We start from the raw sequence: 13,398 nt of genomic DNA, 5'->3' as shown, positions 1-13,398 counted from the left end.
CACACAGAAGAACATTTGTGAGACGCAGAACAACTGAAAAGATGCTGGAAGAGTGCCTGACGCCATCTGTCAAGCATGGTGGAGGTAATGTGATGGTCTGGGGTTGCTTTGGTGCTGGTAAAGTGGGAGATTTGTACAAGGTAAAAGGGATTTTGAATAAGGAAGGCTATCACCCCATTTTGCAATGCGATGCCATACCCTGTGGACAGCGCTTGATTGGAGCCAATTTCATCCTACAACAGGACAATGACCCAAAGCACACCTCCAAATTATGCAAGAACTATTTAGTGAAGAAGCAGGCAGCTGGTATTCTATCTGTAATGGAGTGGCCAGCGCAGTCACCAGATCTCAACCCCATAGAGCTGTTGTGGGAGCAGCTTGACCGTATGGTACGCAAGAAGTGCCCATCAAGCCAATCCAACTTGTGGGAAGGCCTTCTGGTAGCATGGGGTGAAATTTCTCCCGATTACCTCAGCAAATTAACAGCTAGAATGCCAAAGGTCTGCAATGCTGTAATTGCTGCAAATGGAGCATTCTTTGACGAAAGCAAAGTTTGAATGATAAAATTATTATTTGAAATAAAAATCATTATTTCTAACCTTGTCAATGTGTTGACTATATTTTCTAGTCATTTTGCAACTCATTTGATAAATATAAGCGTGAGTTTTCATGGAAAACACCAAATTATCTGGGTGACCCCAAACTTTTGAACAGTAGTGATTTGAATGTTGCTGTCATTTTCAAATTACTAATGCTGTCTTGGTGTTAAAGAGCGTGAAAGGGGTTATATACCCTCCTAGAAGACATCAGAGAGTCAGACATGAGTTTTCTGGTCAATCGGGCACCTTGAAGTCGCAGCAAATTTATTCGATCCGGAACGCAAAGAATGGCCAATTCGACGAATTCGACCCTAAACCTAATTTTAAGAAATTATCTCATCTCTAGAATTAAACACTTGCTGCCTGGTTACCTCACAGATTACAAATATCCCAACACCCTATGAACAGCACATTTTCCGAGGACACATAAAAAATAGGGATTGTCCAAAGCAGACAACCCCTTTAAGTAAAAATACAGTCTTGTAGGGATTGATATCTCATAGATTTTCTGATAAATAGAGCTGGTCATGCCGCATTTAACATAACATTCCACTCTGTTCTCCTATACTTGCTTCTTTTTTTTAAAACCCAAAAAGAGGAGTAGATCACAAAAGAAGAGAAGGAACATTTTCTTTTGAAAATTCTGTCCTCTCATTCATTGCAAATGTGCAGCCTTCAATGGGTTGTACAGAATTAGAACAACATGGCTGCTTTCTTTAATAAAACAGTGCCACACCTGTCCATAGGTTGTGAGTAGCATTGCAGCTCAGGTGTGACGCTGTGTCTGGAAGAAAGCAGACATGTTTTTCTAATCCTGCACAACCCCTTTAAATGTATAGTGCATATATATATATATTTAAATAAACATAATTTAGTTTCATTAATTGATATTCTGACTTAATGAGAATGTACAATTCTGTAATAACCATGAAACATTTCGTAAATACATGAATAACAGATTCCTTCTTTATGTGACATTCAACATATTAAATAATTGTTTAGAAGTTTGACAAATTGGAAGTGGTGATGGCAAACTAATAATTTATTTATTAATCCAATTATACACTTTATTCAAAATGACAACGTAATGGGTAATGAGACTTAGAAAAAGTCTCTCAAACATTTTAAATATGTTCAAATATGAATCCAAGAATAGGTCTAGTCAATTGTAATATCAATATACAGATGTAGAAGCGCCAGTTTGATGTCATCGCTTTTGCATAGGACTGTAGGTAAACCTAGTGCAATAACTCAGAGAATTATCATAAAGCATAAAAGAGTCAGAATCAGAAATTCAGCTCTGCTACATTTGTACAAACTGATCACACAATGGTACCTTGTTTGTACAACTTCTTCCTGTAAAAAAAAATATAGTTTATGAAATTCTGGTGAGAGTCGTGGTAAGTAGATCATTCATCTCTTCTTAATCTGACGAACATGTATGTTTTACATGTGAAATCTCTACAATCAGGTAAGACAGCCAATAATATAAAAGTGCTGTAATATAGTAAAAGTCACTGTTGCTATCTAATATGTGCCTTAGAATTGTTCTTTATATATAATCAGCATACAGTAGCTGTAACTAGGTTTTTTTTATGACTTGTCCAGTATTTTTCGAACAATACATGTACTACTACTGTACCTGGGATTCACTCAAGTGGGCACCACATGGATTCCTGCAAGGTGAAATCATCTGAACCACCATGGGCTTTAGTTGCTCCCAGATGTCTGTCACTGGGTGTGCCATAGAAAATCTTTGAAGTATACCTCAGGTTTGCAATATCTGGGCTAATAGACTCAGGAATTTGACAAACTATAAAGCCCCTTTATAGCCGTCTATAGTTTGTCTATGGGACTCAGGGATCTGACTGTTCTAAGGTCCATGCATACGGATATGCTGTGTACATGGACTGCACCACAGGTCTGCAATACAGACCCATAGGCACTTCTTGTGCCGCCACGTGGTGCCTTTGTGAGCAATGAACAGCTCCATAAAACAGCATGCACTGGAGCATGTCGCAAATAATTCTGAGAGAATCTATGAGAAAAAAACCTACAGGTGATTTTGATTTTATACAGTACGGTATCACATTGACCGGCTGCAGATACTAGGCTTTCCTAGGATTGCCCTTGCTAATAAAAGAGAATTAGGCAATTGGTATATAAATTAGTCTAGACACCTAATATATACTTAAAAGGGGTTATCTGGTTTACAAAACCTATTTTAAAATATCACATCAGTGAAAGAGTTAACGAAAGCTGGGTCTCCTGTTTATAGCTATTATCTATTAGCCAGGGCAAAGCGCGGCTACAAAAAGTGTCTCTTTCTCTGGATGCTGCAGCACATCCATGCTTTATATGGACAGCCTAGTGAATACAATGGACACTGTGTAATGCTTAATTTTCATTAGTGCGGCGCTGCTGGGATATTGAACACTTGCTGCCAGGTTCCCGCACACGTCACAGATGATCGCTGAGGGTCCCAGCAGCAGGACTACACGTACCTGTGATTATCTTACCGTGGAGGGACTCTTCTAAGAAAAAGGGATGGTCCAAAGAAGACAACTGCATAGAAGAAAATGGGTATTGTTCATGCTGTGGTAGCACTCTAGAATACCATTGCAGCAGTTGAGCATAGAAAAGATAATTTGTTTACGCTATGAGCTATGATATGTGATGTTTTAGCTGTTTAGAAGTGATATGCAGCTACTATATCTTCAGTGTTATGTTGCATAATTCAGCATTTTATTTCCTATTATGCAATTCTATGCCTATAGGAAAGAGTCCATAATATTAACTAAGCCAAAATTGTTTCATAAAGATCCCTATCATTTTTTGTTCCAGTGGAGGGATATATGCTGGATTTTCTTCATTCTTCCCCTTTGGTCTACTGGTCTGTGTTTTGCCACATTTTCATCTGTTTTCTTGTGGAAGCTGGGCAGGCGGGTTGTCGTACAGTAGCTTGGTCTCTTAAAGTATCTGAGCTGGGGTTTCAGCACTGGAAAACAAACAGATATAATTGCACTTATCCTATGGCCACATACAGATGGGACTGGCCCACCCGAATATCAGAGGATCCTTCCGTGGGTCAATGCACAGTTTCCGTGGTCCAGTGTGCAAGAAAACATGGGAAACAGAGGCTAAACAGGAAGCAGAAGTAAACAAGCATGCCCCAAAATATTGTAAACACACAACACTCACTGGGAATGGTGGTAAATAACTTTTTTTTTCACTAGAAAATGGTGTAGCCAAGTATACATTAGGGAAAATGTTTTTTATAAGTTCTAATCTTTTGGGAGATCTCGGAAAACCACTTTAATGATATGCTCTGTGTGTGCAATGATAGGAAAGATTATTATGAAACTAACAGTGGACATGCACATGTTCTGTGTAGATAGATAGAAGACCCTCAGAATAATTTCCTCTGGTGGGCCAAGGAACCTCGGTCTGACGCTGGTCAAATACAACTGTAGAAAATGCAGAATAAACTTGAGAAATATCCTATGCAGACTGTTCTCTACTGATTAAGGCCCTATTGACAATAAGGTCTGTGATGTACATTTAGTAGTCTAGGGTCTTTATAAGGACCACTATAGTGGATAGTAGTCTGGTCTGGAATCTGTATAATGAGATAACAGTCCGGTCCGGGGTTTGTATAAAGGGATAGTAGTCTGATCTAGGGCCTGTATAAGGGGATAGTAGTCTGGTCTGGGGTCTGTATAAGAAAATAGTAGTCTGTGGTCTGTATAAGTGGATAGTAGTCTAGTGTCTATATAAAAATATAATAGCCTGGGGTCTGTAAAAGAGGATAGTAGTCTAGTCTGGAGGCGGGAAAGGGAATAGTAGTTTGGCCTGGGATCTGTATAAAGGGACAGTAGTCTGGTCTGTGGTCTGTATAAGGGGATAGTAGTCTGGTCTGAGGTCTGTATAAGAAAATAGTAGTCTGTGGTCTGTATAAGTGGATAGTAGTCTAGTCTGGGGTCTGTAAGAGGATAGTAGTTAGGCCTGGGGTCTGTATAAGGAAAGTGTAGTCTGATCTGTGGTATGTACATAGTTACATAGTTTGTACGGTTGAAAAAAAGACACATGTCCATCAAGTTCAACCAAGGGATGGGAAAGGGGAAGTGGGATGGGAAAGGGGAAGTAAAAACAATTCTACACATAGGAGCTAATATTTGGGGATAATAGTCTGGTTTGAGTTCTGTATATGAAAATAGTAGTCTGGTGTCTGTATAAGAATATAGTAGCCTGGGGTCTGTATAAGGGAATAGTAGTCTAGTCTAGGTTCTGTAAACATGATAGTAGTTTGGCCTGGGGTTTGTATAAGGGGACAGTAGTCTGGTCTGTGGCCTGTACAAGGGGATAGTAGTCTAGTCTGGGGTCTGTATAAGAAATTAGTAGACTGGGGTCTGTATGAAGGGGTAGTAGTCCAGTCTGGGGGTCTGTATAAGGGGATAGTGTTCTAATCTGGGGTCAGTATAAGAGGACAGTAGTCTGGTCTGGGGTCTGTATTAAGGGAATAATAGTCTGGTGAGGGCATCTGTATTTAGGGGGAGTCTGTTCTGGGGTCTGTATTTTGGGGGAGTCTGGTCTGTGGTCTTTTTTGAGGGGGTCTTATTTATTTAAGGGGTGTGGGATCATTTATATACATTTATAATGTTGAATGGTATTTCAACCTGAAAACACAAGCTAGCATGCCTTGTATGGTCTGCAAAAGAGGTGTGGTCTGCAATAAAAGGGTGTGGCTTATGGGGGAAATTTGCATGCCTCAAAACTGGCGTCTCCCTGTAGGACATTTCCAAAAGTTGGCAAGTATGGTTTTGATACATTTGTGCTAATCTCACAATATATTAAATAAGACCTTTGCTTTTATCATGCACCTTGTTTTATAGTCAATATGATTCTGATGTCACACAAATGGAAAACCTACCAGGTAATTTAAGCAGATACGGAGAATCAACGGTGCAGGAGGAATCGTTTAATTTGTACCTCGTATCTATGGAAAAAATACATAAATATCGAGTTAAATACTATTATAGTTTCTACAAGGAATTAATTTAATCTGAAAACCTGCACGAAAACATGAAAAGAAATAGAGAAATAGAGTGGCTAATCTGCTACTTTTTTGTTATCGGAGTGCTACGTATGTATTCTACAAAGGAGGACGCAAGTGATGTCATTTTCTAATAAACAATGCACTGCAACTCATGCTGATCCAGTGAATTTGCTTGTAAAGAGAGAAAACATCCCTCCCACTAGTAATTGACATGGCCGGTTTTAGGCAAAGTGTGGCCCTGGGCAAAATTACAAGAGGAGCCCCAAATTTTAAACTAATGTTCCAAAAACATAGTTGCATTCAGTCAATTTGGTAAATGAAAACATATATGAATTTGGTATCGCTGTAACCGTATTGACTCACAGAAAAAAAGTTAACATGTCATGTCACGCCGTAAAAACAAATCCCCCCAAAAAATTGAGGAATCGCTGTTTTTTTTCAAATTCAACCCCACAAGGAAATTTTTTACAGTTTCCCAGTACATTATATGGTACAATAAATGGTGCCAGAAAAATCTACAACTCATCCCGCAAAAAAACAAGCCCTCATACTGCTATATCACTAGGAAACTGAAAAAGTTATAGCTTTTGGAATGTATTGAAGAAAAAACAAAAGTGAAAACCTGAAAAATGGCTGTGGAGGGAAGGGGTTAATCAGGTCCCCTATGCACACTCACTGGTCTTGAGAACACAAACCTCTTTTCTTCCATTACTTTACTCTGACGCATAGTATTATTGCTGCAATATATATTCAGACCACAGATAATATATGTCACAATAACAGAGGATATAGAATACAGAGAGGCCATATAGTACTTAGGCCTTATTCACACGAACGTATAATACCTCCATGCTACGCGCGTGATTTTCACGCTCGTCGCACAGACCTATGTTAGTGAATGGGGCCGTTCAGACTGTCAGTGAATTTCACTCATCGTATGTGCGCTGCGTGAAACTCATGACATGTCCCTATACTTGCCCGCGTTTCGCGCAGCAAGCACCCATTGAAGTCAATGGGTGCGTGCAAATCGCGCTCAGCACACGGAAGCACTTCCGGGTGCCGTGCGTGATTCGCGCAACAGTAGTAAAATAAATGAATGAAAACATAAAAGCACCTTGTGCTTTTCTGTTTGTAAACATAAAAACAGAGTGTCATCATGATTCCGGCTGCGCGAAAATCACGCAGCCACGCACCATATGCTGATGACACACGGACCTTTTGCGCGCGCAAAACGCAGCGTTTTTTTGCGGGCGCAAAACAGTCACGTCCGTGTGAATAAGGCCTTAGGCTATGTTCACACTGAGTTTTTTTGCAGGCAGAAAATTCTGCCTCAATATTCCATCTGGAATTTTGAGGCAGATTTTGATCTGCCTCCACGCCGTTTGCCGCGTTGCTTGCAGCGTTTTTTGCCTGTAGCCATTGAGTGCCGTGGGCAAAAAACTACGACTTTCTCTGTCTCCCATTGATGTCAATGGGAGGTCACATAGTTACATAGTTACATAGTTTGTACGGTTGAAAAAAGACACATGTCCATCAAGTCCAACCAAGGGATGGGAAAGGGGAAGTAAAACATTTCTACACATAGGAGCTGATATTTTTTTGTTCTAGGAAATTATCTAAGCCTTTTTTAAAGCCATCTACTGTCCCTGCTGCGACCAGCTCCTGCGGTAGGCTATTCCATAGATTCATAGGTCAGAGACGTAAACGCCCGAAGATAAGGCATGTCACTTCTTTTACGATTGGACCCCGCACAACTGATAGGTCATTAGTTGTCCATGCCTGGACAACCCCTTTATGTACACCTTCGAAAGCGATTTATTTTTTATTTTATTTTTTTTTAAAAGGCCAATTAGTGTGTTTTGTGCAACTTTATAATTAGTTTTTTTTTTTTATTATTTGTACTTTTTGAGATACAGCTGCTTTGTATCCTTTGTAACCCGACGCTGATGTGAACGAGGCCTTTAAGAGTATATATGCAGCTCTCATATACAGTCTTTAGCACTATTTTGCCTGGCTTCATGGTATTATTATAAAAACATGCATTTAGACAGTGTATGAATGCAGCACAATGCCATAGAATATTATCTCTGGGGTCTGATTTATTTATTTTATTTTATTTTATGGTCTAAGTTACTTAACCCTGGGGTTTGTTTCTGAGCAATGAGGAGGTACATATAATATGTGTCTATGATATGTGTATATTTTTTTCTATAACACAGAAGGTTCTACAAGAGAAACGCAACTTTTATATTTATTTTATAATATTTATTGCCCATATTCTGCAGTTGTTAGAAATATCCCACATGTGGCCCTAGTTGAAATGCCCTAATGGACAGAAGCACCGACCTCAGAAGTAATGGAGCACCTAGTGGATTTTGGCGCCTTCTAGCTCAGAAGGGAAGGAGCACTATTTGGCTTTTAGAGCTCAAATTTAGTTGGAATGGTTTTCGGGTGCCATGTTGCATGTGCAAAGCCCCCGAATGACCAAAAGAGTATAAACCCCACAAAAGTAATCCTATTTGAGAAACTACACCCCTTAAGGAATTTATTGAGAGGTATAGTGAGCATTTTGACCCCACCGGTTTTTTTTCTGAATTTAATGGAATTAAACAGTGAAAATTAAAATCTACGTTTTTTTTTCTAATAAAATTTAGTTTTAGTTCAGATTTTTCCATTTTCACACTAAATAAAGGAGAAAAAGAACCCCAACATTTGTAAAGCAAACTCTTCTGAGCACGGCCATACCCCATATGTGGTCATAAACTGCTATTTGGATACACGGCAGGGCTTAGACAGGTAGGAGCTCAAATTTTGCTGGATTGGTTTCCAGGTGCCATGTTGCATATGCAAAGTCCCTAAGGAGCCAAAACAGTAGAAACTCCCCAAAAGTGACCTAATTTGGGAAACTACACACCTCAAGGAATCTATCTAGGGGTATAGTGAGCATTTAGACCCCACAGGTCTTTTGCAGAATTTATTCGAATTAGGCCGTGAAAATGAAAATGAAAATGTTTTTCCCACTAAATTGTAGAGTTTCTTCATTTTGACAACGGATAAAGGAGAAAAAGCAAAACAACATTTGTAAAGCAATTTCTCCTGAGTTCAGCAATACCCCATATGTGGTCATAAAATGCTGTTTGGACACACGGCAGGGCTCAGAAAAGCAGGAGCGCAATTTGGCATGCAGATTTTGCTGGATTGTTTTTAGGGCGCCATGTCGCATTTGCAAAACCCCAGTGGTACTAGAGTACAGTGGTAGCCCGTAAGAAGTGACCCAATTTTGGAAACTACACCCCTCAAGGAATTTATTATTTGCCTGGAGATATGACAGGGCTCAGAAGTGAAGAGCAACATGCGCATTTGAGGTTTATTTTGGTGATTTTCGCAGCATTGGCCCACAATTGCAGGGCTCTGAGGTCAAATAGTAAAACAAACCCCCAAGTAGTGACCCCTATTTTTGAAACTACGCCCCTTAGGGCATTTTAAGGGCTGTAGTGCGCATTTTGACCCCACATGTGTTTTAACATTAGAAATGAATGTGCAGGTGCAAAGTGAAAATTTACAATTTTCCACTAATATGCCATTTTAGTGCACAATATGTTGTGCCCAGTTTGTGCCAGTGAAAACATTGTTAAGCGGGTTCTCCCGGGTATGGTGATGCCATATATGTGGATGTAAACCGCTGTTCGGGCACACTGTAGGGCTCAGAAGGGAGCCCCATTTGGCTTTTGGAGCGTAGATTTTGATTTGTAGTAGTTCTGTTCTGTTTGGGGTTTTATTGATATTAGAGTTTATAATGTGGAGGCATATGTAATCTGTGCAGAGTACATCAGGCTACAATGAGAGGGTCTAATAATGCGATAAATAAATAATTATCTGTAGATGTGTGGCCTGTGTCGCACTGATAAACGGTGCCCAATCTTATCCGCTTTTGCACATTTTACGTCGCCATATTTTGAGAGCCAGAATTTTTCTATTTTTTGAGGGCTTATTTTTTGCGGGACAATCTGTAGTTTTCATTAGTACCATTTTGGGCTACATGCAATTTTTTGATCACTGTTTATAAAAAATGTTGGCAAGCAAGGTGACCAAAAACCTACAATTCTGACATTGTTTTTTATTCTTTTTTTTTTTTACAGTGTTCGGGCTATAAATGACATTTTTACTTTATTCTGTGGGTCTATCTGATTACGACGATACCATATGTATATACTCTTTTTTATGTTTTGAAGCGTTTCCACAATAAAATCACTTCTTTTTTTAAATAATTTATTTTTTGTGTCCCCATATTCTGAGAGCCATAACTTTTTTATTTTTCATTCAAAAAAGCTGTGTGAGGGTTTGTTTATTGCGGGACAGGTTGTAGTTTTTATTGGTACTATTTTCGGGTACATGCAACGTTTTGTTCACTTTTATTGTATATTTTGGGAGGGGTGGTGACCAAAAAATTGTTATTCTGGCATTGTTTTTCATAGATTTTTTCGGAGGTGTTCACCGTTCGGGGAAAAATAACATTATAGTTTTATAGTTTGGGTCATTACGGATGCTGTGATACCAAATATGTGTACTTTTTAATGTTTTCATTTTTATTTTATTTTTGAATACATTTTAATTTTATTACAGGAATAAAGGCAGCTTTTATTTTTTTCAACTTATAACTTTTATTTTTACACTTTTGTACAACATTTTTATAAGTTTTTTTTAAACTTTTTAGCCCCACTAGGGGATTTGAAGGCCTGCACCTCCATGTGACACAGACCAGTATGGCGATTTCTTCTGATGAGACATGTTTGCTCCTCACTTCTGCAGCCATTTCCAGCCTCTATGGAAACACAAAAATTCAGACACCAAGGCCCAGGACCATACATTAAAGGGGTTGTCCGGGCATGGACCGGTTTTTCATACCGATGACCTATTGATGTGCCCGGACAACTCCTTTCAGACTAATAAATTAGAATGCATACAGACACCAGACATTCTAAACTATTGCCGTCCCCAGACCAAAACCCCCCTAAGCAAATACAGACCCCAGAACAAGCACCCTAAACAAATACGGACCCAGAACAAGCACCCTAAATACAGACCTCGGACCAGGCCCCCTAAATACAGACTCCATAAACTAATACAGACCCCAGACCAGACCCCTAAATACAGACCCCAGACCTGACCACCTAAACTAATGACCCCAGACCTGACTTCCCAAACTAATACATAACCAAGACCAGTCCCCCTAAACTAATACGAACCCCAGACCAGGCCCCCGAAATACAGACCCCATAAACGAATACAGACCCCCATACCTGACTCTCTAAACTAATACAGGACCCAGACCAGACCCCCTAAATACAGACCCCCATAAACTAATACAGAGCGCAGACCAGACCCCATAAATATACAGACCCCAGACCTCCTAAATACAGACCCCAGACCAGACACCAAAATACAGACCCCAGACCAGACCCCCTAAATATACAGACCCCAGACCAGACCCCTAAATACAGACCCCAGACCAGACCCCCTATGTACAGACCCCAGACCCCTTAAACTAATACAGAACCCCAGACCCCCTAAATACAGACCCCTTAAATTAACAGACCCCAGACCAGACCCCCTAAATACAGACCCCCAGACCCCTTAAACTAATACAGACCAGCTAAATGCAGACTTCTTAAACTAATACAGACCCCAGACCTCCTAAATACAGACCCCAGACCAAACCCACTGAACTAATACAGACCCCCTAAATACAGACCCCCTAAATACAGACCCCAGACCAGACACCCTAAATAAAGACCCCTTAAACTAATACAGACACCAGACCCCCGAAATACAGACCCCAGACCATCTAAACGCAGACCCCCTAAATACAGACCCCCTTAACACAGACCCCAGACCCACCCCTTAAACAAATCCATGATCCCCTTATACTTACCTAGCAGCTCACCTCACCTCATGGTCTTCTCTCTTGCTGCTGTTGTAGGACCTGCGGTCATGTGACCAGCAGGTCTCTAGTCAATAACAAGAACTGCAGACATAAAGTCATGTGACCTTTATGTCTGCAGGTCATTTACAGGACGTACACAATGCCGTTTTGTCATAGTTTTTGCTGCGATTCGTGGCAAAAAAACGCATTGTACTTTGGGTGGCCATGGGCCCCCCGGGAGCCTCGGGCCCCGGGCAGCCACCCAAAATGCCCAATGATGATCCACCATTGGCTGTAACTAACAGCTGACACCCGCCTTCTGAGGTCGCCGCCATCTTCCGTTTGCAGCTGGAAAGCCTTTTAGACCCTGCCGGGCAGGGCCTAACAGGCCTCCATACTTGGCAGACAGGAGGCCATTGTTATGCCTCCTGTTGCCAACAGCCTATCAGCTAGCAAACTGAATTCCTGGCTCTTTTTGTCAGGTAACTATGCTGCAGTGCTTTGATTGGTCAGTCACTACTGACTGACCAATCACAGCAATTGCGGGCTGTTCCGTGCTGTGATTGGACTCCCGCGCATCATAGTGACTATTGGCTGATAGCCGATATCACTGTTCTGTCACCATGTCTTTTGACATGGTCAAAGAAAAAAAACCATGTCATAAGTGTACCTCATAGTGCCTAAAGGTAGAGCAAACCATGACGTACAGTTGCATTATGGTGCGTTAAGGTGTTAACATCCTATTTTGTTTTTATTCTGGTAAGATCATTGTCATCATACTTCGTTTATAAGGACAGTGACTCTTATGGATTAGACAGTACTTAGACCAAATCACATGTAGTAGTTTCAGTTTTTCCAAGTTCTAACTTAATCTCTTTTGGATAGAAAACATTTAAATAATCACTCTCATCCTGAAGCTTGAGGGGATAGTATCATGACAGACATTCATGGCATATCCACAGGATATGCCATGAATGTCTGATAGATGTGGATCCTGATAGATGTCTGATAGGTGCGGGTCCCATAGCTGTATCTATCTCCAGAACGGGGACCCCGACTCCGACCCACATAATGAGGCAGCCACTGGCCGCCACCTCCATGTGGGGAATCAGTGCACAGAAGGATAGGTTTCCGGACACAGCGTAGCACACCGAGCTATGCTGTATACGTGACTTGGGAGCTCCATGTAGTCAGCAAGTTCTGCTGTTTTCAGTAACCCGTCCTGCTGTGCACTGATATTTTGCCTGAATGCAGCAGCCATCGGCAGTCTCACCATGTTAGGTGGGGTTGGCCGACCCCGTTCAGGAGATAGGTGAAGGTCCCAGAGGTGACTCTAGTGTACACCTCTTTACAGAATACAATATTTCCTTCCTAATCTCAGATAATTCTAGATGAATCTAGTTTGTGAAGTGGTGTGCCTGAACCTTAGCTCACAGTCAATAATGAACATTTTGGAGCAATTTCCTCAGGGCAAATATTAGGGGGGGTATAATCAAAATCTTGTTATTGAGCCAAATATAGGTTATTTAAACTCTTCAGGACACACCCTGATTCTGAGATTTTTTTCTAGTGACATATTGTACTTTATGTTAGTGAAAAAATTTAGTTGATAAATTTTACATTTATTTGTGAAAAATAAAAACTTAGCATTTTGCTAAATTTAAACGTATCTGCTTGTAAAACAGATAGTAATACCACGCAAAATATTTACTAATTTATATTTTCCATGTGTCTACAGTACTTTATGTTGGCGTCGTTTCTTGAACGTCCATTTATTTTTCTAGGACGTTACAAGGCTTAGAACTTTAGCAGCAATTTCT

At 40.4% G+C, this 13,398-nt stretch overlaps 1 protein-coding gene across 2 annotated transcripts in view; it reads right to left on the bottom strand.

Moving 5' to 3' along the window:
* Positions 1 to 3,427: 3,427 nt before the first annotated feature.
* Positions 3,428 to 13,398, bottom strand: part of PDE1C (phosphodiesterase 1C) — an 851,320-nt gene continuing 841,349 nt past the window's right edge. The window contains exons 17-18 of one of the 2 annotated variants that reach the window (XM_075826958.1): positions 5,530 to 5,588; positions 3,428 to 3,597 (exon numbers count right to left, since the gene is read on the bottom strand). In XM_075826958.1, coding sequence (XP_075683073.1) covers positions 3,428 to 3,597; positions 5,530 to 5,588 — 229 coding nt within the window. Of the gene's footprint in view, positions 3,598 to 5,529; positions 5,596 to 13,398 lie in introns of both variants that reach the window. The other variant, XM_075826960.1, reaches the window with a different exon arrangement.

The sequence above is a fragment of the Rhinoderma darwinii genome, chromosome 5 (genome assembly GCF_050947455.1).
Source record: "Rhinoderma darwinii isolate aRhiDar2 chromosome 5, aRhiDar2.hap1, whole genome shotgun sequence".
In the NCBI taxonomy this organism is placed as follows: Eukaryota; Metazoa; Chordata; class Amphibia; order Anura; family Rhinodermatidae; genus Rhinoderma; species Rhinoderma darwinii.
Note: the sequence above shows the minus strand (reverse complement) of the source record. Positions and strands in the feature narration are given on the sequence as shown.